The following is a 24,680-nucleotide window of genomic DNA, read 5'->3' as shown; positions in this document are numbered from 1 at the left end:
TAGAGAGACATAAGGCCTTTTTCCTCTGTGTAACGTCAAATCCTGTTGAACTTTTTTCATTTTAGGTCAGCTAGGACTGCCAAAATTACTCCTAATTTGTAAAAAATTTGAAATTTATTATTATTATTGTTGTTGTTGTTGTTGTGACCTTGTGACAGTCTTACATGTCAAAAGCTGTAGAAGTTTGCTCACATACAACGTGTGTAAAAGAGACCAAATAGCAATTTAGATTGAAAATGGACGACTTTCTGTGGAGTTTGGACAACGGATTCAAAGGACATTTTTGTTAAATTATGCAGAAATAAAAATCGTTTGATGAAATGTGGCTTTGAAAAATGAGCCCCCATATTTTGTCTCTCATAAAAGACTAAATAACACAAATTATCAATGTTATCTTTGTATAAATTTCCAACTGAATTCCACAAGCTAATAAATGAAGAGAAACGTCTGTTTTGGCTCAGGACCAGTTGATCCTCCTCACAGTTAGAGGGCGTTGTGGGGAAACTAGTCAAACCAGAGAGAGAGCGAGAGAAAGAAAAGAAACATCATGGTGGCTTCCAGCCTGGACGGAACGTCTCCTCCTGTCTGACCTGGGAGGGTTGGAGAGGGAGAAGGAGAAGAAGCTCCTCATGGAGTCTGTTCAGGAACGGCTGGTCGAGTTTTCACTGGAGGCTCACGGTGAGAAGGATCTCCACTCTGAGTTTACTAACACAGATCAACAGACTGACAGCTCCAACATTCACTGAAACCATTCATGCATATCCTTTAAAACTCGATGTTGGATTTCTGAAAGCTGTAATTATCGTGGAAGGAACGTCAATAAAAAGCAGCACTTAGAGAGCAACTTAAAGACTGTGACAAAGCTGGACTGAATTATTCCAATGTTCTAAAAAAATACAGTTTGATTTGTCGAACCTTCATTTATTTAGTAAACCACAATAATTGATTTAAGCTTCGTCTCCGGACTGCTGTCAGATCCTCCTTCAGTACATCTGGAAGGTTCCGCAGTCTTCCTCTGACAGCTCAGAGAGACTTCAGCTTCTACATACAGCATCACTGGTCCAGCTGTCTGGATTCAGTCTTGCTTACAAGGACTTCCTTGTCTCTCCAGAGTATTCCTATTGGTATTTCAACTATACACAATCAACTGGTGGATTGTGTATTTTTTATCTTTAGGCTAATTGCTTGATGCATTCCTTCTCTTCTCCATGTGTCAATTTCATTGTCATCATGAGTTATGCAGGTGTTGCTATGGTTGCTACCTGCTGTCTGGTCTGTCAGTGACTGACTGCTGATCACCCACCAGATCTTTACCTGAACAAATCTGTGCCACACTTGGAGGGACCGCCTGAGCCGCTGCAGTTCTACCGAGACTGGATCGGCCCGAACAAGCCCTGCATCATCCGTAACGCCTTCAGCCATTGGCCAGCTCTGTCCAGGTGGACACCAAAATACCTCAGGTGACAAGGACACGTCCGCAATGAACCAAGATGATTTTTGTTTGAAGTCTCCGCAGATTAAGATCCTCCTGTAGCTCAGAAAACACTGAAGGATCCCCTGATGAAAAGGAAGAAGTTAAATCCGCTTCTGCTGTGTGAAGTCTCAAATCTTTACTGGATCATTGAACCCAGATCTTGCTGTCCGCAGGGAGAAGATCGGGTCAAAGGTGATCAGCGTGGCAGTGACTCCTAACGGCTATGCTGACGCCGTGGCGGGGGATCGCTTCGTCATGCCTGAGGAACGACAGATGAGCTTTTCTTCTGTGCTGGACATAATAGAAGGAACGGTGAGGCAGCGTAGGGCCCGCTCTGGGGTACTGGACGGCTGCTCACCTGACTGGCTTCTGTTCTGACTCTCTGCTGGACTGAATGTTTCCAGGTGCAGAAAACCGGAGTGTTCTACGTCCAGAAGCAGTGCTCCAACCTGCTGCAGGAGCTGCCTGAGCTAGTGGACGACCTGGAGCCTCACGTACCCTGGATGAGCACAGCACTCGGTCAGTTCCATCACCAACCCAAACCAGAAGGGACTCAGAGCAGTTCCACCTCCACCAGCACACCTCACTGCTGTCTCACACCTCTCCTACACGGCCTGCACCACTGCATGGATACTTCAACACCACTTTAGCCCTTCTAATGTAATATCACAGTTCCTGTCTCAACACCCCATCATACGATTTCTCTAAATCTAAAAAGACGCAATGCAATTTAAAGCAGGCTAAAGATGTTTGGCAAAATCATAACGTCTTGAAACCCATGTGATCTATTGCAATGTTTTTCAAAGTGGGGGCCTCCAGGAGGTGCTGTGGGAGCCTCAGAAAGTTGAATGGAAGATGAGAAGAAAATGTTATCTGGTAATAAAGTCATAAAATGTTGTATGATAACATTTTCCACCACAGAAATAATAGCTGTCTAAAATCAGCAGCATTTATGCTAAAAATAAATAAAAACATTCTAAAAGTTAACATTTCTTTACATATGTTGTAGCATTGTCTGTGGGTTTGTATAGAGGGGCCCCCAGTCTGAGGTCAGTGCTCTTTTGGGGCCATGATATGGAAACGTTTGGGATCTATGGCAAGAATCCCTCAGTAAAACGGGGCTGTATGTCCATCACATCGGGTCCAGTTCCTGTGTAAGGACGTACACTCACTGTCCATCCAGTCCTGGTAATTCTAATGAGTCAAAACTACCAGACGTCCTCTGCATCTGCTGACCTCTGTTTACTCATCTTGTCGGACGATCCGACAGCGCCCTGGTTTTGGCTTCCAGGGCCAGTGGTCAGCTAAGCTAGGAGCCATAGCTGGTGTGGATGAGGAGCAAATTACACCCAAATCAGGTCATTCCTTCCGGGTTCTTTTCAGCAGCAGTTGTGTTTTACTCCAGGCGTCTGTGTCGTTATTGTTGATGTCTTAAGAGTCATGTTGTTGTCTTTGTTTCCCTCTCTTAGGGAAATCACCGGACGCAGTCAATTTTTGGCTCGGAGAAGCAAATGCTGTCACATCCAGTAAGATTTCAGTTTGATTTTCATGACTGTCCCAAATGTGTTTGATATTCGTGTGAAAAATATACTTCATTCGTGAAGGACAATGTAGAACAGCCACATTTGATGACTTTCTGGGGTGTTTAGTGGGATTTACCGGGACGAGGGCAGAAAACTTGTTGCTCCATCGAGAGCAAAAAACAGATTCTGTGTTTTGCTCTCAGCTGTTCTGTGTTTTGCTTTCCAGTGCACAAAGATCCCTACGAGAATCTGTACTGTGTCATTTCTGGAGAAAAACACTTCATCTTGCTTCCACCCACTGACCGACCCTCCATCCCTTATGGTAACCACAGTAACCATCTGTTTCTCAATGTCCTTGTTGGTTGTAACTACAACAACCGTTATCCAAGATCACAGTTTTCAGTAAGAGGTGATCACTACTATTTATCCTTCTATTAACCCTAAAGATATTACCCTCTGCGAATACGACACACTGCAGCTACCACAGGATCCACTGTATATCCTCTCCAGCAGCAATCAGCTGCTGGAAACATCTGGTCTAGTTAAAGGTTAACCACCAGAGTCAGAAAGAAAAACCTTCACATCATCTTTAGGTTTTGTTGCAGCTGACCCCTGCTCAGGACTGATCACAGGAAACAGTCATGTAATCTTGTTGTGGTAACTGTCCACCTGATATAACCACAGTCCTGATCTCTTGCAGTAACCACGGTAACCATCTCTGTCAGGTCTGTACCAGTCAGCTGTTTACCAAGAGCAGGACGGCGGTGAGTTTAAGGTCATCGATAACGTGGACTCACACAAGGTGCGTTTAGGTCCTCATCTCCTGAAGGCCATCAGTGCCTCTGCTGACCCCCCCTCCCTCCCACCCACTCACCCCCTCTACCTGCCCCCTCCACTCCCTCTCTGCTTCAGGTTCCCTGGATCCCTCTGGACCCTCTGGACCCGGACCTGGAGCGCTTCCCGCAGTACCGGTTAGCCCGGCCTCTTTGCCTAACAGTGAAAGCCGGAGAGATGCTGTACCTGCCATCTCTGTGGTTCCACCACGTCCGGCAGTCCCACGGCTGCATCGCAGGTACAGACCCTGAATGCATCACGCTCCATCCGCAGAAAGCATAGTGTGTCACACATTACAGCAGGGCTGAAATAATTTGTCAGTTTAATCTGGATTAATTGATTAGTGAAGTAATTGTCAAATCGAACTATTTGACAATAGTTTAATTATTAAACTATATTATAGTTTAGTATAATTCCTGTGTAGGAACCTTGAATATGGTTAACCAGCTGTTACTCCTCACTGACAACGTTCAACCATTTTTTCCCGATTACTTTTCACCAAATCTCTGACCACAGCCGCCAGCTGGAGTTTATCGTTACAACTTTGTCGGAGGTTCAGCGCTTCCAATGTTTACTTCAGGACAAAAAACACCATTGGTCAGTTCCTGACAAATCCACTGGATTGACAGACGGGTGCCATCATGTTAGTTATGGTACATCTGCTGTAAGCGGAAGGTTTTGTAAAACGGTGTGGATTCAAGCCTGGACGGCTAATTCAGCCATTTTTCTAACTCTAATTTGGGGGAAAAAAGAGCTCTGTCCTCTCCCTTCTCTGGAATTCCAACTAAATTGTAATTCCCTGCCACTAAATTTCTTACACTTAGTGGGAATTACAAAGTGTATAGAAGTGGTAAAAGGAATTAGGGAAAAGAACTGATTTATATATGGAATTTTCAGTCCACCTAAATCCACCATATTCCCTCTCACAGCAGCTGAAAAAAGATTTTCTCTGACAACAGACATGTTGGCTGTTAAGTAATGAAACTAACACGTTATCCCAATAGGAATCTCACTGTTTTCCTTCTGGTCTTCGTTGCAGTGAATTTTTGGTATGACATGGAGTACGACATCAAGTACAACTACTTCCAGCTTCTGGAATCGCTGTCTGAAGTAGCGAACGGTTCCTCGTGACACGGTGGCTGCTCAGTGATGTCACAGCAACAGAGGAGACTCAGTCCACAGAAAGCAGTTTGGGAACTATGGAAAATGGAGCCTATGGATTGCGAAACGTAGTGGAACAGCGCCTCCTGGTGTAGTTTGCTGTTCATGTCAAACTAAAGATTAAAAATGTTATTTATTCAATGAACGTACCTTAGGACATAAAATGACTGTCAACTCATCCTGTTTTCTGATGTGTCCATAAAGCTGTGTGTGCTGCTGCTGTTTTAAAGTGTCGTGTTCTCTGTGTGTTTTTGACTAAACCTCTGTCTTTGTCTCTGCTGCTCCCTGTTTAATCCTTTTCAGGTTATATTCACCAATCTGTGTGGAACTGCAGGGAAATCGCTAAGATTTTGCTGCATCAATTTTTTTTTCATTTGCAAAGATGTTGGATACCACCGTCAAACTCTTATAGTTTGCTACTTTTAATGTGCCTTAATTCTTCAGTATTGGGGAGAAAATAACATTTTTCAAGCTCAAGGTGCCATTTTATAAGTTATAAAGATGCTGCTTATATCAAACATGACTCAAAAGAAGTTTGATTTCACAATTTGACCTTGAATATTGGGCCTCTATTACTTTAACTTAAGAGACGGGTCATTTGGACCCCACCTGTTTGTTACTCTGAGTCACACTGATGGTTTTTTGTGTGGTTTTCAGAAACTGGTGGTTTTGACAGTACAACTCCCACTTCCTGACCGTGGCATTTGCTGCTCTCCTGAGCGTTGCGCTAAGACAGCAGGAGGTTTTGCTATGGATGTTGATCTATTGTAATAAATCTTCTCTGATTAAGGAAACAGTCATGTCAGAATTTTAAAAAATCTTTGATTGGGTTCACATTTTTGCAAAAAATAAGGTTTCCCTTGACCTTTGTTCATCCACCAAAAACAGCTTAAGAGAAAACTGGCATAAAATGAAACTCTTCCCTTTTGTTTGATTCAGAATCTCTCTTCTCTAGAGAATACAGGCACGTGCTGATAATGCCATTGTCTTTCTTCATTGGCAAACATTGCTGATGCTTAATCCAACTGTGGAGAGAGCCGTCAGTCTTCCCCAGGCTACAGCACATTTTAAACTATGACTTTAAATCCAAACATGGCTCCACAGTCATTCTGAGAGCAGAAAACCCTCGGCTGGAAGTGAAATGACGTTACAGTATCTAACAAGAAAAGAGCAGAAAGCATTTTATTAAAGCAAAACATCTTTACACCAAAAATTTTAGAGCCAGCAGGCATAACCCAGCAAACAAAAACAAAGTTCATGTTCATATCTTATAAATTTTTAAAATAATCTTTATTGTCAAGTTTTCCATATTGCATCGTCTCAGAGACTCAAGGCCACATTTCTCCACATCCTACAAAGGAATACAATGATTATCTGTCAGCTAGTGGAAGCACTCACACAAATTGAACACACACAAATCCTATGCAAAACAGACCAGATGTGTTTGAGTGTGTGTGTGTGTAACAACTTACTACCTTCCCAGTTTCTGAGTCTCTCCTGAATGTCTCTGTGATGATAGCAGATCGTTCTCCCACAAAATGTGCCATCTGACTGGCTCCACAACACCAGACCGTACTGGTGTTACCAGCCTGACTGGTCAGATGACCAAAGATCCACTTTGGCAGCAGAGTGATGTTCTGTTCTAACTCTGGAACTTGGAAGAGTTCCAGAGGAATCCTCCTCTTCCAAAAAGGAGATCAATAAGAAACACACACACGTACGCACGCACGCAAAAAAACTCAGTCCGAAAACTGAAAATGCTGAGAGGTGTCAGATTGAACAGTAGGGGGCGCCACACTGCATGCAGCGACACAAACATTCTTTTCCAAAACAAATCTGACCATTAGCTGCTTTAAATCCTCATGTTTCTTATTAAGACTTTTTTTTTTCCTCTGTGGAAATACAACGCTAACACTTCAACCTGCTGCGCCGAGTTTTACTCCCAAATTAAAACCTGCTGGTTTGCTTCAAGCTGAACACAATCCCTAATTTATCCAGAGCTTTGCTGGAACAAACAGATGGTAATATGAAGGAAAACGTGAAGGACTGTTGGATGTTAGTGATCCAGCCTGAACACACTCAGCAGGCTGCTGCAGCAGGACGAGCCCAGCCTGGGGGGTTGAGCATGCTTCAGTCATGACAAAACAAATTTGATGCTGGAAACCATTTTTAGTAAAAGGGGTTACACATGACAAGGCATCAGCTGGTAATAACTGGGACTGAGGCAGCCCCTCTGCTTTTCATACAGCTCTACACACACACATACACACATAAAATAATTCAGCTTTCATAGTGATAGTTCCTCCTATAAATTGGCACATTGATGCTGTGAAATGCGGGCACCCAGCGGTTGTCATGGAGACCCACGTTGCAGCCCGGCGCATCCCTCTGGGCGCCGTGGCAACACATCCAGTAGCCCGGCCCGTACGGCAGAGCCTGGCAGTACGGCTTGTGGTGCCAGCGGCACAGAGACACGTCTCCAGGGCGGTAGCGCTTTTTGCACTGTTTGCAGGGGTCGTCACGGTAACGGGGGTCAGACACCCAGAGCGAGTCGGCCGGCCGCACGCTGTAGTTCTCGATGACGAACTTTAAGTAGCTGCAGGTGCACTTGAGAGCTGCGAGGCTCTGGGTGGGCAGCAGCAGCAGCAGGTTGACCAGCAGGTGGTGCGGCAGCAGCAGCAGGTACGACTGGGGGGCCAGCAGCTGCTGCAGCCTCTGGCGCACCCGCAGGAAGTCCTGCGACACCGAAGCGCTCCGGCCGAGAGGCACCGCGGCAGAGCAAGGAGGACAACCCATGGTCTTGTGGGACTTGTTCTTCTCTGACCTCTGGGGGGCGCTGACCGGAGGGAGGGCAGGCTCCAGGTAAAAGGTCGTTCTGTAATGGGGGGTGCAGAGCGTTGGCCCCGTCTCATCAGGAGACAGGAACAGGAGGCCAGGCAGCGGCTCCTGTTCTGAACTCTGAAGACCCGCCGTCTCCCCGGAAACCTCCTTAGGCGGTGCAGCAGGGGTGGGGGGCAGCACCCAGGCAGGGGACTCCACCCGGACAGTGGATTCCACCTGTACAGGCGGCTCCACCCGGTCTGCTGTCAGAGTTTCAGGTGGTCCTGATGAGGGTTGTGGCTGGGGTTGTGTCCAGCAGGAGCTGTAGCTCTTCTGTCCAGCAGCCAGCAGGACACGCCCCACCGTCCTCTTCAGGCTGTTGCTCCTGGACAGACTCGTCTCGCTGCTCCTCAGACACTTGGACTCCAGCTTGGCCACCATCTCTGACACTCTGACGATGTCTGGTTCGTCGCCCTCCTTGATCTCGGGCCGGGGGTTTCTGGAAAGGGTGATGGTGGTGGAGCTCCTCTGGAGGCTTAACAGAGGTTTTAGGTTTGGCTGCAACTCGCTCGCTCTCTGCTCAAGGAACGCCACCATCTCCACCACAGAGATCTTCTGCTCCTCCTCCGCTGGCGTTGGTCCCCGGGCTGGCTCCGGTGCCTCCTCACACTGCCCACCAGGACCCTCTGAGCACCTCAGCTCTGGTTCAGTCAGGATGTGGCTCCTCTGGTCCAGCTGATGGTTCTGGTTGCTCAAGCACCTGCGGCGCCTCTTGGCAGAGCGATTTTCTTCCCAGCTTCCCTTGGCCTTCACGGCGCGGAGCGGCCCCAGCGGAGTGTTGCCGTTAGCGCATGCCTTCGCTGCTGGATCGCCGTGGCTCAAGCAGAGAGCTGAGCTGCAATCGCCGCCGTCTGCCCCATCTGTCCGTGTTGCCTCTGAAGCAAATATTGCAATCTTTTCCCGCACGTGTCCAGGTTTGATGACTGTCCACACGTTTGGCGCCACATCAGCGTCCTCCGTGGCACTGCGGCACGGTCCGAGGGGAGTGCTGCATCTGCTATCGGTCCGACAGGAGAGCTGCTGCCCGGTGGTGCTGCGCAGCGCCTTCAGATGTAATGATGGGCCGCTGGTACTGTAGCAGAGTGTGTTGGTGGAGATGAAGCTTAATGGAATACGGCTGGTGCTGATGTTGCTCTGGTTACTGGACATCTTCATCATCAGCGTCTCCTGCTGGCTACCAAAATAAGCGCTCCTCTGAGATGACGTCTGCACACGGACTGCATCCAAATGCACCTCCGAGCATAGGAACTTTGGGTAGGACCTTAGATGCATGGCTGGCCTAGGGGAGGAGGAGAACGTTATTTAGCTACAAAAATGATCAATCTTTATAAAGGGAAAAACTTCAAATGTGCTACAGCTTTTGGATAACTTTTAAAGAATGTTGTGAACCAATCTGCTTCTCTGTGGTTCTCACATTAAATGTTGGAAAAGTGAAGGGATGCACCAAGCAGGGATAACATGTTCTGTAGTGTGGGTGTTTGTTTTTTTGTTGTTTTTTTAAATCAAGCAGACGGCTACGGTGCTAAACACCGCAATCAGCCAGCCTTCAAGAAGTCCTTGGGATTCCAATCCATTGTAGCCCTCGTATCCACCGAGAGGATACAAGGGCTGAAGCGACTAAAGATCTCATAACGGAAACGACGGTGTTAGAGGGAACTACACAACCAGCTCAGTTTTCTGCTCATTAGGAAACAAGTGGTCAAGCCGCTACTTTAAAGTCATTATAAATGTACACAAAATAATTATACCAAACAGTTTCAATATACCTATAGAATATAGTAACTATGATTACCTTGACAGCACATTTTGATTTCCCAGTGGTGTCGGAGGCGAGATCCAGGTTGATGTGAAAGCTTCTCTGGTTCTAAAGCTTCATATCTTGCGTGTCGCTTCTTCTCCAACTCCACTAACTTCAGGAAAGCAGACTGAACATGAGCGACCGCCTCTGCATAGAACATGGAAGTACAAAAACAAAACCTGTAAATACGAGTCAAAATGTTGCAAGATGATAGATGAGTCATCCTAACATGATGTAATCCAGCAACAATAAACTGACTCGTAATGTAATCTCTTTAATAATAATAATGTCATATCAGTTACAGGAAGGTTCTAGGAGTGTTTGAGTAGAAGACAACTGGAATATTTCTCTTGTCTATGGGTGTCAAACTCCAGTTCTCGAGAGCCACTCCAGGACTGGAGTTTGGTGTCCCCAGGTGTTTCTCCAACTGCCACATTAGAGCGACATGCAGCACAGTCCAGTTACCGCTCAAGTTTTAGAACGTTCCACAGTCAGAGCCACTACAGCATTCTACCATTTAATATGAGGCCATTGAAACTTCCAGGAAGGGCTGAATTTTTTCTTGCTGTGCAATGCATAGTTGTTTGGGCACTGCAGGCCAGGGGTTATCTTTAAAACAAATATTCATAATAAATATGTATGAGCTCATCCTTGGGATTAATTAACATTTCATAAATTTCAAATATTACAGGTTAAACTAGAATTTTGAGTCATCTTAAAATTATTTGTAAAATTTTATTCTTCACATTTTAATTCGGTCTCATAAATGCAATTGTTTAATTTCAATTTTTGCCAAGAGAAATGTTATTTTTGACAAGGAGGAACGATACTGTTAATTAAAATCTAATCAGAGGCAGGTGCATATTTTACTCCCTAAAGGGCAGACCACTATTCTCCAAACATACCCATCATGTCCAGGCGGTATTGATCCATATTTTGATTCAGTCTTCTACCACTGGCTACATCTATTTAAAAAAACAAAATTACTGAATGTTTTTGCTGAAACAGACTTAAGCTTAATCTCATTACTTGTGACCAAAGTAGAATTTAACCATTGATTTTTAGAAATATCTTCAGCCAATTTAGTGCCCAATTGGTCCGATGCGATTTCCTTCATTTTGAGTGATCAGCGATCGGCCAATACTTACTGATTGTTTTCACAGATCTTATCCAACTCCACAAAATTCTGAAATTTACCTACTGTACTGTTTAGCTCTGCTGTGAGAAACTGCTGCCCACCAGGTCACGTGTGTCGACTTTTCATTTATATGCAGCAAAAACAAGTTTGTATTGATTCACAGGTATTCTTTTATATTTTTCAGTTAAATAAAGTTGGTTGATTGAAGGTGTATTGTGGCCTTAACACTTGTCAATGACAGTTAAAAGAAAAAAAAAAAGTCAGTATCGATCTAAACCAGCAGGTCAGGCTTCTTAAAGATCTGTGATTGACCAGAAAAGTGCAGTCGGTGCACCCCTAGTGCAGACGCCTGGTGGTGTTATATCAGAATATGCTCCACGTGTCACTCCTACATACCCACAGGTCTGAGGAATACAACAAATATATTGACTGGATCATGCTTTGTGCCATGTGAGATGCCTACAATGACAATATTGTGACAACCCCTGGTGAAATTTCCATAGTAACCACTGCCAATGTGCATTTTCACTCAAAGCTCAGTTTTTCATAGTGCTATTGAATGCATCGCCCAGCACCTCCTCCCCCCATGTGGAAATTTCCAGTGTACAGACTGTTTACAGGTGAGGCAAGACACTGTTGAATATGTAAGGAAACCTTTCATAGTTACAAAGTTTTCCATGTCAGAGATGTTGGACTAGTAGTGGACAGATAGACCACTTGATTATGAAGGAACATGTTTAACGCTGAGGCAACACTAGGCAGAGGACTTTTAGTGCAAAGTGAGGCCAGATGATAGATTCTGGGGCTTCATCATCAAAATTGCTCAGTTACTGGATATCACAACGTTAGCTTACAAACTTGAGTTGCTTTAATTTAGAGTATGTATCAAAGTTAACTTTTACACATCGCAGAATTTATTTTAAACCTAAAAAGTATTTCTTTCTGTAAGAAAACACTGTTATATAGTGCTGTTCTAAAAGCTCCTTTGTGAACAGAGTGTTAGTCTGTGATACAGGAATCACTGATTATCTCTGGCTTCTGATAGTGGTGACAACATGTCAAGACATTTCAGGTAATCCACATGTAACGTGTCCAAAGACATGGTCAGTCTGGCACAATAGTTTACGTTTTATAATAATTGTGTTGTAGTTTTCTTTGTTTTGTAAGTGTTGACAAGATTTGTCTTAACCAGGTCATTTTTTACCTTGTTTGTATAACCTTTGTTTTTAGCTAGACAAATTACTCATTATCTGTGTTTCCATAACAAAAGTTGTGCACGCAACTTTGATAATATTTTGCTAATGTCAAAAAAAAAGAATTTTGTAATTGCGGTGTTTCCATTAAACAAGAAACGATTAAGAACGCATGTGAATTTGTTCACGCGATAAATCATTCAGAAACAACAGAGGATAAATGGCCCTTTGGCTAATTCTGCCGCATTTACAAAACTGTCAATTAATGAGCATTGTCCCTGCAAAATAAATCACATTTAATGAAACCTGAAAGAAGAGAGATTCCCCAGCAGAAATGATTGTATTGGAGCCATTTGCTCTTACGATCCATTGGCAGTTGGCATTTACTCACAAAGCTACAGTTGATTGAAGACCTCTGCTGTCTATGCAACTGCAGCAACACTGTGCTCTTCACAAACATGTCTCAGCAACCAGGCTAATAGACTATACACTAGAGAAGGCAAATATCAGCCTAATTTATCAGCCAGGAAGTTTAAAATTCATCAGTGCATTGCTTAACATGTCTGATCATTTACACATAAGGAGATGATAAAGTGAGAAGAGTTACAACAGGTTCACGGGTTTTTGGCTACAATCTCAAATTAATTGCCTGTTCACCTTTGACCTGTCCTGACCCATGTTACCTTGACACTGATGACGACTGAAAATTGATCACAGAACATGTTTACCAGGCACGTTTGATGCTGTTTTCCTGTTGGAGAGATGGGGGAGGGAGGGAGACCAAAGGCTCCTTAACCCACCGCAGTAGAAGCTTCTATTCCCTACTTCATCACTGACAGTCAAAGAAGGTCAGAAATCTCCTTCTGGAAGGCATGAAACGCTCCAAAGTAGTTAGAAACAATTCCTACATATAAAAAAAATAACTAAACAATGGTGCAAAGTCACCAAAACTACTGAAAATGGTGAAGAGGTAAAATTATCAGTAGAAGTTACAAACAGAACCTCCAATAAAGCTTATGTTTAGAAAAGCATCATAGAAGCTGGTTAACATTTTCAAACAGAGCTGGGCTATTAAAAAAAACAAAAAACCCTTTTTTATATTTCAGTGATAATATCATATGTAAAAAAATATCTAGTCCCATTATTTGCCATTTGTTAGACTAATCTAGCATTCCTTGTTCATGTGTGTTATTTTATACTGCCATTATGGTCAAAATACCATAAAAAAGGTCTAAAAAAGTATGTAGGGCTGAAACTATTGGCTATTCTATTGATTATTCAAATAGCTCTCTGAGCTATCTGAAGAAACTCACTGAGTCGACCAAAAATAACCAATCAGAGCCAGGAGGAGGGGCTTAGAGCTGTCAATCAACTTCTTAAACAGGCTGCTAAATGTGTGTGGAGGGTGAGCGATGCACACACAGGCATGACTGACAGCGATAAGACCCTCCTCCTGGCTTTGATTGGTTGTTTCTAATTGGGAGAACTGGTTGAAGGCAAAGGAGCTCTATTTCTTTTCCACAGATAATCTGTCTCATATTAAACTGTCTCAACCAAGTGAGTTTCAACACATAAGCAAAAAAATATATATATATATATTTTTTTTAAGTTACATGCAGCAGTAGGCCTGTCGCGGTAAACGATAAATCAATTAATCGTACGATAAATTAAAACTATCGGTCATTTTAATTATCGGCATTATCGTCTCTTCCGGCCTTTTTCTCTTTCTGTTGATGACACCTAATGAAAAAAGGCTCAACTTCAGTGCTCTCCACTGACCCTCCCTTCCTCATTTTACTTAGAGTAATGCCCAGCGCACACGAGATGTCGGCCAATTGTCGGCCCATTTTCAAAACCTGACAGACCACACATTACCCGACAGAAATCCTAGGTATAACGGTTCGATCGGGTTCGGTCCTGCCGTGTGGTGTCCAACAATGGGCACAAAATAATGGCTACAAGTTCAGTGAACTAATTTTAAAACCAGGCATTAATCAATGCTTTACTACAGTCTACCTGCAATGCATGTGGCTAGTGTCAGCGTAAAGTCCTGACTGAATGAAAATCATTAGAACCTATTTACGTCACGTTAACGAAGAACAGCTGAAAAGTTACCGGGTTTATCAACTGCGGTAGCAATTTCGCTCCAACTCCTCCTCTTGTCATTTCTATATTCTTTGCATGTTGAGTAAACATTAATGTTGTTTCCACATATCATCTCCAATGTCCGCTGGACTTCGGGTTGCGCCGTGTCAGCTGTCTGGGATTCCCCGACGTAATTTCCCCTCAGAAAGCACGGAGGGGAGTCCGTGCTTTCTGATTGGCTGCCTATCACATTCAACAGGCTGCGTTAAGCTCCCAGTCGGGAAAAATCCTGATTTAGATCGGAGCGGCAACGACCATCTACCGTAACACACCACACAATCTTAGAAAGACCAACGGTGTAAGATTGTTGTAAGGGGAAAAATAGGAGCAAAAAATCATGTAGTGTGAACTATTGCATCAGGTAGTCGATGTGCCCATCTTCTCTATTTAAATCTAATTATTAATGAAGGGCAACATAATATACAGACTTCATAATCTGCACTCATTTGGTTGAATGCAGTATTTATTTCCACTTTGGCTTTATGTTGTTTAGTTTTTTTTTTCAAGTGAGTTTTTTGTTAATGGAGACTAAGAATCCATTTTATTTTTGTTTTTGGTTGTTTTGTTTATTTTGTTTATCAGCTCAAGTGTTTAGTGTTCTTTTGAAAATAAAGTGTATCTATCTTTGGCAGGAAATCGCATGGATTATTACGTCATTTCCATTAAATCAGTGTAAAAAGGTCTTCAAACAATATTATCGTTTATCGCAATAATTTTTGAGACAATTAATCGTTGAGCAAAATTTGCTATCGTGACAGGCCTATGCAGCAGCTTTAAGCCTTTTTAATACAAAATAATATAGATTTTAAATACACAAATACTTCATTTCCTTTAAAAAAATGTTTTTTTTAAAAAACAAGAAAGCAAACATAATCGTAGCCTTACCTACTATCAACTTATTCAGGTGTCAGAAGTTCAGCCCTTTCTGCTCAACTTAGCATTAATACAGGGTGAGGCTGATATGATTATTTATTGGATTAACCAGTTAATATCTGAGTAGCAACAGGTGTTTAATAAGCCCCCCCCCCCATTAGAGAATTAAACATAAAATTACGCCACTTGAGGATTTCTGGGTATGATACATTTATAATGTAGATCTTACATGCAAAATGTATATGTTTTTGCACAGCTTTGGCTTCATTACTGCTCTGAATCTGTTCTCTTTTTTGAGTCTTTATACTCCAGTTAACTGTTAATTCCTAAATTTGTTCAACAGTAAATTGTTTCAGACACACAAAAAAAGCCTATTTTGTGCCATTATTTTTTTCCAAAATGCAACTAAATTTAATACTTTGTGTTCTTTGATGGACACCAACGATAAATATGCAAGTGTGCTCATTTTCTAAAAAATAAATTAGCTCATAAAACCAAGTTTAGCAACACAGTCGTAGCATCCATATGGGATACACACATTTGAAATCTGAAAGCCTTACTACACACTGTTCAGATATAATCTAACAACAGAGAACAATGGGTCATAATCTTTACACCAACCAAAAACAGCCACACCTACAGGTATCCATCTTCACATTTCAGATTCTCAGGTTTGGGCAACATCTGCAATATATTGATTTACATGTTTGCCATCAATAGTTCAATGCTTTAAAGAAACTTTAAAGCGGTCCATTAAAAAAAAAAAATTACTCAATCTGGGTTTTAAACAGTTTGTCACAAGTAACTTAATTTCATTAAAGAATGGACCAGGTGCATGTGTAGATTGTGAGAGACCTTCTGGTGGGTGAGATCAGCTAATAACAAAGATGAACATCTGAAGACATTTAGAGGGGAGCAGGCTTGGTGGTGCCTGCGATATGAGGCGCTACTTTCTGCAGTCACCCAGCTGTGGTCCACTGGTTGGTTTAATCTGCAAGATTTATTCCTAAACTTGTAACAAATCATATTCGACTCCACATAATACCATGTAATAAAGCAATGATGCAATCAGATTGTTAATCAACTGTACGGGGCTAATCATTTCTGAGCACAACAGAGAGCTCTGCATTACATACAGTAGAACCTAATATTATGCACCATGACATCATTTATATATTTAGTCATTTTTTTGCTGACGTCTATATCTGAAAATCAAAATGCTTTTCTAACAGCATCTTCATAATCAGCTGCATCTTCATAGCCAGCTGTTTAGCTGTACCGACCCTGTTTAGCTTTAGCTAAACAGCTGGCTACTTTACAGAGAGTAGTAAAGGAACCTGGAAGTATCCGTAGTTTTGTTTTTTTTCCCCCCGTTTCTCCAACCTTGTGAATTCTAAAAACAAAACCCTGTGTACGAATCCTGCTAAGAAGTCACTGATTGTGGAGACAGAACTGAACAGAGTCTGATAAACAACTGCTGTGTCTGCAGTACGAAGAAAACAACCGAGACCGTGCTGGGCCTGTTCATCACCTCCACCCCGCTTGTGCCACTTTCCTTGGGGTTCAGAATGTTAACGGCTGTATTCCACAGCGGATCCACACACAGCCAACGAGGTGGCGGAGGCACGGTTAGCAAACAACCGCTTAAACTGGTCAAGTTAGTTAGCTGCGACTAGTTGAAACCATTGCAACCGCAGCAAACTGGTTAGCTGTAATGCTAGCTAGCGCAGAGCAGCGAAGCAGGAAAACAGAGCATTTAATAATACAAGAGCTCGTAAAAACCTTGGATGTTTTCACATATATTTATACGATTTCAAGACGAAGAGGCTCACTTACCTGAAGAAAGCAGTTTCTCCGTCTTTGCTACAGGAAATAAAAACAAAAATCTAGGCTAGTAGCTGGAACAGCAGCTAAACTCCACTGTTTTCCAGTTTGTTTCTGTTTTTGTACCGACCCGAAGCTGCGGTCAGTTAATTTAGCTGCTTGTTTAAGTTTTTTACTTCCCAAAGCAGCTGGGCTAATAAAAAGCTCGCCCTTCGTGGCTTTATAGCAGCTCTATCGTAAACGACCAAAATACGTAAACTTGCAGCTCTGCGTCATTACGTCACAACTTAAAAGGGAAGTGTAAGGTAAAGATGAAATAAATGAAATATTGGTCTGTTACCTCTGACATTCAGTTACAACCATTTTGTGGTGTGAAAAGAGATTATTGGATAAAAGTCTGACCCTAACCCGCTTAAAATGCATCAAAATCTAGCAGAATTTGGTGCATTTCAGAGGATCATCAGGCTTCTCTGAAACCTGATGGCTTTATGTCATTTCATTTAGGAGCAATTATAAATGCAATCAAAAGTAATTTGACAACTAATTTAGCCTCCCTTTTTGTCTTAATTCTCTTCTTCTTCTACACGATCTTAATTTTTATTTTAAAAAAAGTTTGTACAATAATCTGGATCCAAAATCATAACTAGAGGTTCTTTGTAGTAAGTCAACACTTTTATATACTTCCACAGTTGAATATTGTTCAAGAGTCGAGGGATTTTTCATCTCAGTTCTGAACTTACTACTTCCACAACCTCACCTTGGATAAATCAATTCAGTTCAAAAATATTTTACTAATTCCAAAGAGAAATTAAACATTGTAACTCATATTAGACCATCTAGTTGTTATAGCTGGTAATGGCTCTTGGCATAAAGGATCGATCTACTGTAGCAGTTCTGAAGGAGCCTCTGATTCAAGACACTCTGCTATTTGCAGAAAACTGGAGATTTTACAAAGGAATTTGTGGCACTGCCATACGACACTTTTTCAAATCAACTTGACCTACAACTTAATTTCCACAAGCCTTCTAAAAAATATTTTCTTTTCAATCTCTTGGTGTGAAATTAAAACTTGCATTTTTCACCTAGAAAGTAGAAATTAAACGTTGAACCAGGAAAACCATTCCATTTTATTGAGGAAAAACACATTTGCAAAATGTGTATCATTCATAACAGAAATGTGAAACGATGCATATGTGACATCGAGTCAAAACAGGGCTGTATTGACTGTATCGAGTCAATACAGCCATTTATTTTATTCAGTATGAGTCAACTTACTTTTAACAACTTAAATCTATTGTCGATGTCTGTCGATTGACAATAGATTGAACTTTTATAAATCATCTAGAAAAAAGACTGAACAGAATAATCTGCTGAGATTACCACTGAATCCCCGGCAATGATGGTCTATGGCTCGAATCTCTTGGGATTATTATTAGACTTTTTAAAAATGTTCTGTAGAAAAAACAATCATCTTCACTGTAGATCAGCTGATAATCTGGAGGTCCACCAAAGACAGCCTTTGCTGTGTTTTAAAAAGATCTGGTAGATCTTAGATCTATGATTCTTAGCTGTGCTAAAATTGGTTTTCATGTATTTGTGACTGTTTTCTGTAGGTTAAGAGAAATTTTGTTCTTTTAAGATTCTTTTTAGATTTCCAACAGATCCACAGTATATCTCAAATAGATTTGCAGTTGACCTCCAAAGATCTTTTGTTTGTTTGTTTCTTTTTTATAGTACATCTCCGATAATGTCAAAGACTTCTCAATGCAATTTCTCAACACGAACATCTGAAAGGGTGAGGTCATAGTAGATGCCAAGTGTGTTGATGGAGCTCAGGTTGGTTAGCCGATGTCTGAATTCAAGAACGTGGGAATTGTTAACAGCCACCTTGAACTCTGTGGTGGTGCACAATATCTTCAGCTGCAAAAAGAAATGATAACATGTTAGTGAACTGGACTCTGAAAATGCAGCAGATTCATAGACACCTTTATTCCCCAAGATGGTAGAAAATGTCTGACCTCAAACGGCTGACCCTGGACAAAGGGAAACTGCTTCACATCCCTCTCCTCTTTCCCCCACTTCTCGCCGACAAGTGAGTTCCTGACAATAACCTTTTTTCCGGATTCATTGAAGCGAGGATTAAAGTGAAAGGCAATATCATTGCCTGCAGACAAGTTCACCGTGATCCTGATTGGCAACAAGGACACAAAAGCAGAGTGATTTTTTTCTCTCTTTTTTTGCGGTTAAGCATCCTATATTTCATACTAATATGACTGTCAGTAGAGAAATATGTTTGATTAAACCCCCAGTGTTGCTTCTGACCTGCCAGCATTGGGTTTTATGGTTCCCTTGATGGTGATCAGTAGTTTATCATACATTCCCCCTGGCAGTTTCTCTTCATAGGGAACAGCCTGTCAAAAAGTAAATGAATTAACACATCTCTCTGTCTGTCCATATTTCTTAATGCGTTTCTCATTTTCTTTGGTTTTCTTACAAGATTCTTTTGAGGTGCGGCTGGCATAGGTGCTTCAGGTCCATATGAACCAGGTGCAGTGGGTTGACTTGGGTTCCCTCCTGGCCACATACTATTGCCTCCGGATTGGCCTCCAGGCCAGGTGGGGTTGGGGGCAGGTTGACCACCAGGCCAGGTGGGGTTGGCAGCAGGTTGACCCCCAGGCCACATCGGGTTGGCAGCAGGTTGACCCCCAGGCCAGGTGGGGTTGGCAGCAGGTTGACCCCCGGGCCAGGTGGGGTTGGTTGCTGGCTGACCTGAGTCAAAATTCCATTATTCATTTTTAATGATCAATTCACCTTTTTATACTGTATAAAGCTATATTTGATGGCAAAATGCATCTCAAGAAAATTACAAAAGAAAAATCTATGTCGTTCTTAATATGGATACACATTCTTGGATTTTTATGTTTTGACTATGGACTTCAGACACCATATTAAAAATATATTTAAAATAATCTTTTCTTGTCAAACAGCAAAATATTGCCAGAAATGAAGACTGAAGTAGGTGAGAAGCTAATCCATAATAGACCCAGAGGCTCCCTCTCCTCATGGGTGAAGCACCAGTTGCATCTGTGAGTTTTCTACCACAGACTTGCAGGATTTTAATGGAGGACTCCAGTGGCATTCTGGGACCTTGTCGAGACTAACAGATGGCTTTGTCTAGCAGAAGTAGAGGGCAGGAGGTAGAGTTTATTATTAAAGAGTTTATTGTCAGGTTCAAAATATTGCTTTTGAACCTGAAAGGTGTCACTCTGTCAACGTATCTAAGGTCTGGCATCCATCATCTACCAACAGAGCTCCCATCCGAGAGAGACAGTGTCTGGTGATGTCATGACTGGCAATGAGGTCAAAGACTGCCTTCAAATGGAGGCCAGCCAGAAAGCTTGTGTGGCCAGCCTACATGTACCAGTACCTCCAGATTCCGTGAACATAGAGTAAAAGCAGATAAAGGCAGCAGCAATCTGGATGAAATCTTCAATATTTTGGAAGGGTTGAGGTATCAGCAACACTTTGGCAAAGAAAGTTACTTCTTAACTTGATGAGAGGCAACCAGTATGAACAGTGTTGATGTTTAGTGGGCCTTGAGAAAGGTGAACATAAGGGAAGCTAATTATCTAAACACTATTTAAGTGAGTACTAAGAGAAGGTCCAAACCGTATGGCTCCACATCTTTAAAATCTCCTCAAAACACTGGCTTTCCCAACATTTTTAGAACTTTCCTGTAGCATTTACTCATATTATTTACTGTACATATTGACACTCGCTGAATAAAACCATTCAGCATTTGGAGGGATTGGACAAGATTGTACCAAAAATTTGGGACAAGCGGAGACCAGAGATAGGTCTGTAAACTATTTCTCTTCAAGGATCTGGCATGTCCAGATTAGCCAAAAGACCAAAGTGTTGACATAGTGTTACAGCCAGCGGTCACTCAGTATAGTGGGTGAAATTCACTGAATACAGAGGAGCCTACATTAAACAACAAAAGAATAGTTGACTGCTTCTACCTTGCCAGGTGGGGTTGGCAGGCCAAGGACCTCCTGATTGGTTGTTGCCCCCAGAGGGCCAGTCACCAAGAGCATCTGAAAGCTGTAAAGAGAGAGAAAGAAAAGACACCTCTGAACTCAAGGTCATCACACATTTATGAAGCTAAGTAGAGTTGGGAAGATATCTAGTAATATTTAAAGGTAGTAAAATATTACCATATATACAGTATATGCTTGATGTAAATATATCTCTTCATTGAACAACAAAAGCAACATTTTATTTCAATGTTCTTTTTATTTTAGACATGAAAAGTAAATATGATTTTAAAGTTGCGGTTTACTTCCATGTTGGATTTGTTGCGTTTTAATCAAATTCACATGGAAAGAAAACAATAAACACAAAAGTTCTGTTAATGCCAATAAGTAAATCAGACTTACATCCATTGTGCTCTTCTGTGAACTGAAGCCCAACTGGAAGCAGCAAATGAACAACAGGTGAGAAAAAAAAATAATTCTATTTCCTATTAATTTGGAAATAGTTTTTACAAATGAATATGAATGCAAAATGTAGAAGTGAGGATGTTTGAACAGGTTTAGCTCAAATCAGTTTAAATTGTGTTTTTTAGTTTATTAATATCCTTATACTCTAACATGTGTCATGCCAGGGAAAGCCACAGATTGCGTCACATCTTCTCTCTGATGTAATCCCTCACGTTTCTGGGAGTGTTTCTGGGAAATGTGGTGGCAGTGGGCAGAAGATTTGTCTATGATCAATAATCCATTATTGAAGCTTGATAATGTTTGATAAAGTTTCACATTTGTAATTTCATTTAAAATGTTGTACTCTTCAACTTCTGGCCAATGCCAATATCCTCACATAGATCCACAGAAGTGGAAGCTACTGCTTGTGTGAATTCTTGCTTTGGTTCTTTTCAGCCCCTCCCAACAAACTAATGTTGATTTTTTTTTTCACTTCTAAAAGGCAATAAACATTCTGCAAACTCAATTTCAGCCATGTTTGTTTTATGTACTTTATGTACATACTGTATGTGTCTCCAGTAATCAATATGCCATAGCACTAAAACTCACATTTCTGTCAGATGTTCATTCAGCAGCTAATGGTTGGCTTTCTCAGTAAATTCCTTTCCTGGCCGCTCTCTGTGCATCTGGGTGTGGTTGCAGCCCACTTCCCTGTATATTTGCATGTCTATGTGTGTACACATGGTTACTGTGTAATACCTGACTTATTTCGGTACTCACTGAGTTTTATTCAATACCCGACTTCTTTCAAATCCATAGTATCAGCTCCTAGAAACTCAAATGAAAGTGTTTCCTGTTTCTGTGTTTTCCTTGACAGTAAAGAGTAAAATTACCTCAGATCATCTCGATGAAACAATTCACAAGTTTAGTAATGTCGATCTCTGAGTCAGTTCAAATCTGCGCAGGGAAGTTTTACCAGAACTGGTTGGTTTTTTTTGGAAAGAGTCAATCATGAGTGTAAGAAACGGAAAAGAGACGTACCTGTTTGCTGGAGAACGGCTCACTGTCAGGCTGTAGAACATGAGAGTGTTTTTATGTGCAGAGCCACGCCCTGTTTTCCTGCTTAGACCTGTTCCTGTAACTAAATCATAACAGTCATTTGTTAACACTACAGCTAACAAAAACCTAAAGAATGTTTGATTTGTGCTTCATCTTCATTTCTGCGATACAAGTTTTTTTTGTCCATAAAAGGAAAAGGGGTTCAGATGAATTTTAGTAATATACTACTAGTAACTTATATTTCACTAAGTTGAGATAAGGAGAAGGATTAAATAAGTCTTCAGTCTTCCTACTTCTTTTCAAACAGAAAAGTAATAGTAAACAAAGTATTTTGTTCTTGGTTATGTATGCACATGTTTTTCTGTGTCCTACTGATTGCTTGTTCTCATGTTTTTTAAAACCTTTTGGGGGGAAAAATACAAATAAATACAAACAAACGAACGACAGACCTCACAACATAAGTTGGAACCTGGTCATTCTTTTCTTGGGTGTGTTGCTCAGTGCTGCTGTGCAAACTTTTGTTCTATTGTGGACTTTTGTTTGAAGGGTCAGGCTTTGTTCTGTCTGGAAATGCGTTGCCATGTGAACCAAAGAGCATTCTAAGATTCCGACCCACCCGCAACACTTCTCACGACTCATATCTTTTCCTCTGCAGAAATTCTCAGAAGTGATCCTAGAGCTATTTGCTGGCAGCCACTTTCAGCCGTACCCTTGGCATCTGTAACTGAACTATTTTAGAGTGAGAGCGCAGATGTTTCTGGTTGGCGTTCTATAAAACTGCCGTTTCATGCCTTCCCCTTTATGTCTCGAGTCAAGTCAGATTAAATACATGAAAGTAAGAAGTTGAGTCCAAAGTAAAAATGTGCAAGTCTGGAGTCCTAAACTCTGCATTTAATTAAAGTTGGAATTCCAGTCCAGAGTAAAGAAAAAGAAAAAAATCAAACAACTAAACAAGTGGATTTACATGTCAGAACAAGGAAGCAGAAATGAAAAACTAAATCTTCAACATGTCTGTGCTTATAGAGCAGATTCACCTGTTTTATCCTTTTTATTGAACCTTGTTGTTATAAGGAGAGCCATACTTCTATGTTCTAAAGAACATAGAACATACTTCTTTAGAACAAATCTACGAAATATAAAATTGCATCTTCCTGTGTCTTCCTATAGTTATGTTATGTGAGAAAATCAGATTTTGCTTCTATGACTTAATCTGCCCAGATTGATACATTCATTTGAAATATTGTGTTCTACAATAACAAAAGCTATTAGTTTGCAACAATTACTTTTATATTGTATGTTAAAGTTTAAAGGCTCAGTAATATTTAAAATCAACATTTTTGAGCTTTACATCATATTATAACGTTATTCCCTCATCAAAACTTGCCATGATTTTTTCATGCATGGTTGAGGGATCCCTTGATCCTTTTGATCCTATTGAGCTAGGCCCAACCAGCAAAAAGGCTGGTTGGACCTAGCTCCACCTTCGAGGGGCAGCTCCTCCCTGGAGCTGCAGCTTCCAAGCTTCTGCCGCACAGAGCAGCCCTCCCCCAGCACAACAGAGTTCATGTTCTGTTCCGGCCATCACTAACCCAAAACAGAGTCTCAGGCATAATTTGAGGGTGGAGCTGAAAAGGCCTGTGTGAGACATGTGGCAAACAAACCCCTATGTTTGCCACATTCTGTCAGAGAGAATTTGCCTACGGTCCAGTGTTAGGTAATCATAGGTTTACTTTGGCTGTGAACTTAAAAAACAAGCCAAGGCAATTTTTAACCAAGTAATAATTTAGAACAATGTTAGTAAGCCAGTTATTTCCTGATTACCAGGAAAAAACATTCACATAGTTTTCACTCTTGACTATTGTTTATGAATGCCTGCCCAATAAGGCGTAGATATTAAATAACAATAGATTAAAGATTAATTCCAACCTTAGTGTTCTCAAACAGCATAGCTGTCCACTTATAGAATAAACACAAACATATCTCCAAAATGTAAACGCTTATTAACAAAAATAATTCAACCTTCCAGTAAAAACATTTGAATCAACAAACTCACTAAGCCAGTAACACTCAACTAAGCTAAGTACATAAATGAAAGAATAGTGAAAACGAATAACCTATCAAAAAGAACATAAAAGTAAAATATACAAATAAAAAATAGAACAAATAACCAGTAACAATGATAGAATGATAGAATGTCACAGTTAGTATGGACTGTGAATATTGTTTTGTGAAGGTTGGAAATGAGACCAAATTAGTTTTCAGCCAATTAAGTTGCACCAATATGTTTTCGCCTGGTA

General features: G+C 41.3%; 3 protein-coding genes across 4 annotated transcripts; 1 reads left to right on the top strand and 2 right to left on the bottom strand.

The window, feature by feature from the left end:
• The first annotated feature begins 521 nt into the window (after positions 1–521).
• jmjd7 (jumonji domain containing 7) lies at positions 522–5,970 on the top strand. Its single transcript, XM_032546827.1, has 9 exons — positions 522–678; positions 1,307–1,460; positions 1,648–1,786; positions 1,879–1,993; positions 2,944–3,000; positions 3,224–3,319; positions 3,723–3,799; positions 3,910–4,069; positions 4,871–5,970. Exons 1-9 carry the CDS (start codon positions 630–632, stop codon positions 4,960–4,962), a joined length of 939 nt encoding a protein of 312 aa, XP_032402718.1. The 5' UTR covers positions 522–629; the 3' UTR covers positions 4,963–5,970.
• Positions 5,971–6,149: 179 nt separating this feature from the next.
• Positions 6,150–17,125, bottom strand: fbxo34 (F-box protein 34). Of its 2 annotated transcripts, none has more exons than XM_032546825.1 (3): positions 16,856–17,125; positions 9,665–9,817; positions 6,150–9,151 (listed from the first exon to the last, which is right to left on the bottom strand). In XM_032546825.1, the coding sequence occupies exon 3, from the start codon at positions 9,142–9,144 to the stop codon at positions 7,273–7,275; it is 1,872 nt and encodes a 623-aa protein (XP_032402716.1). In that variant the 5' UTR covers positions 9,145–9,151; positions 9,665–9,817; positions 16,856–17,125; the 3' UTR covers positions 6,150–7,272. The 2 variants fall into 2 exon arrangements, with proteins under 2 accessions (XP_032402716.1, XP_032402717.1); XM_032546826.1 differs by having other exon boundaries at positions 9,665–9,782.
• Positions 17,126–17,949: 824 nt separating this feature from the next.
• On the bottom strand, positions 17,950–22,442 carry lgals3b (lectin, galactoside binding soluble 3b). The gene is made up of 7 exons (XM_032546828.1): positions 22,366–22,442; positions 21,283–21,315; positions 20,866–20,947; positions 19,338–19,612; positions 19,166–19,254; positions 18,862–19,030; positions 17,950–18,763 (listed from the first exon to the last, which is right to left on the bottom strand). Exons 2-7 carry the CDS (start codon positions 21,286–21,288, stop codon positions 18,605–18,607), a joined length of 780 nt encoding a protein of 259 aa, XP_032402719.1. The 5' UTR covers positions 21,289–21,315; positions 22,366–22,442; the 3' UTR covers positions 17,950–18,604.
• Between the last annotated feature and the right edge of the window lie 2,238 nt (positions 22,443–24,680).

Source organism: Xiphophorus hellerii, chromosome 19 (genome assembly GCF_003331165.1).
Source record: "Xiphophorus hellerii strain 12219 chromosome 19, Xiphophorus_hellerii-4.1, whole genome shotgun sequence".
Taxonomy (NCBI): domain Eukaryota; kingdom Metazoa; phylum Chordata; class Actinopteri; order Cyprinodontiformes; family Poeciliidae; genus Xiphophorus; species Xiphophorus hellerii.
Note: the sequence above shows the minus strand (reverse complement) of the source record. Positions and strands in the feature narration are given on the sequence as shown.

Excerpts from the sequence above, each read along its gene's own strand:
- jmjd7 (XM_032546827.1), top strand. The coding sequence starts at position 630 with ATGGAGTCTGTTCAGGAACGGCTGGTCGAGTTTTCACTGGAGGCTCAC. Across the intron at positions 1,787-1,878 it reads TGGACATAATAGAAGGAACG|GTGCAGAAAACCGGAGTGTT; the intron begins GTGAGGCAGCGT and ends GAATGTTTCCAG. Across the intron at positions 3,800-3,909 it reads ATAACGTGGACTCACACAAG|GTTCCCTGGATCCCTCTGGA; the intron begins GTGCGTTTAGGT and ends TCTCTGCTTCAG.
- lgals3b (XM_032546828.1), bottom strand. Across the intron at positions 19,255-19,337 it reads CCGCACCTCAAAAGAATCTT|GCTGTTCCCTATGAAGAGAA; the intron begins GTAAGAAAACCA and ends ACTTTTTGACAG. Across the intron at positions 18,764-18,861 it reads TCCAGGGTCAGCCGTTTGAG|CTGAAGATATTGTGCACCAC; the intron begins GTCAGACATTTT and ends TTCTTTTTGCAG.
- fbxo34 (XM_032546825.1), bottom strand. The coding sequence starts at position 9,144 with ATGCATCTAAGGTCCTACCCAAAGTTCCTATGCTCGGAGGTGCATTTG.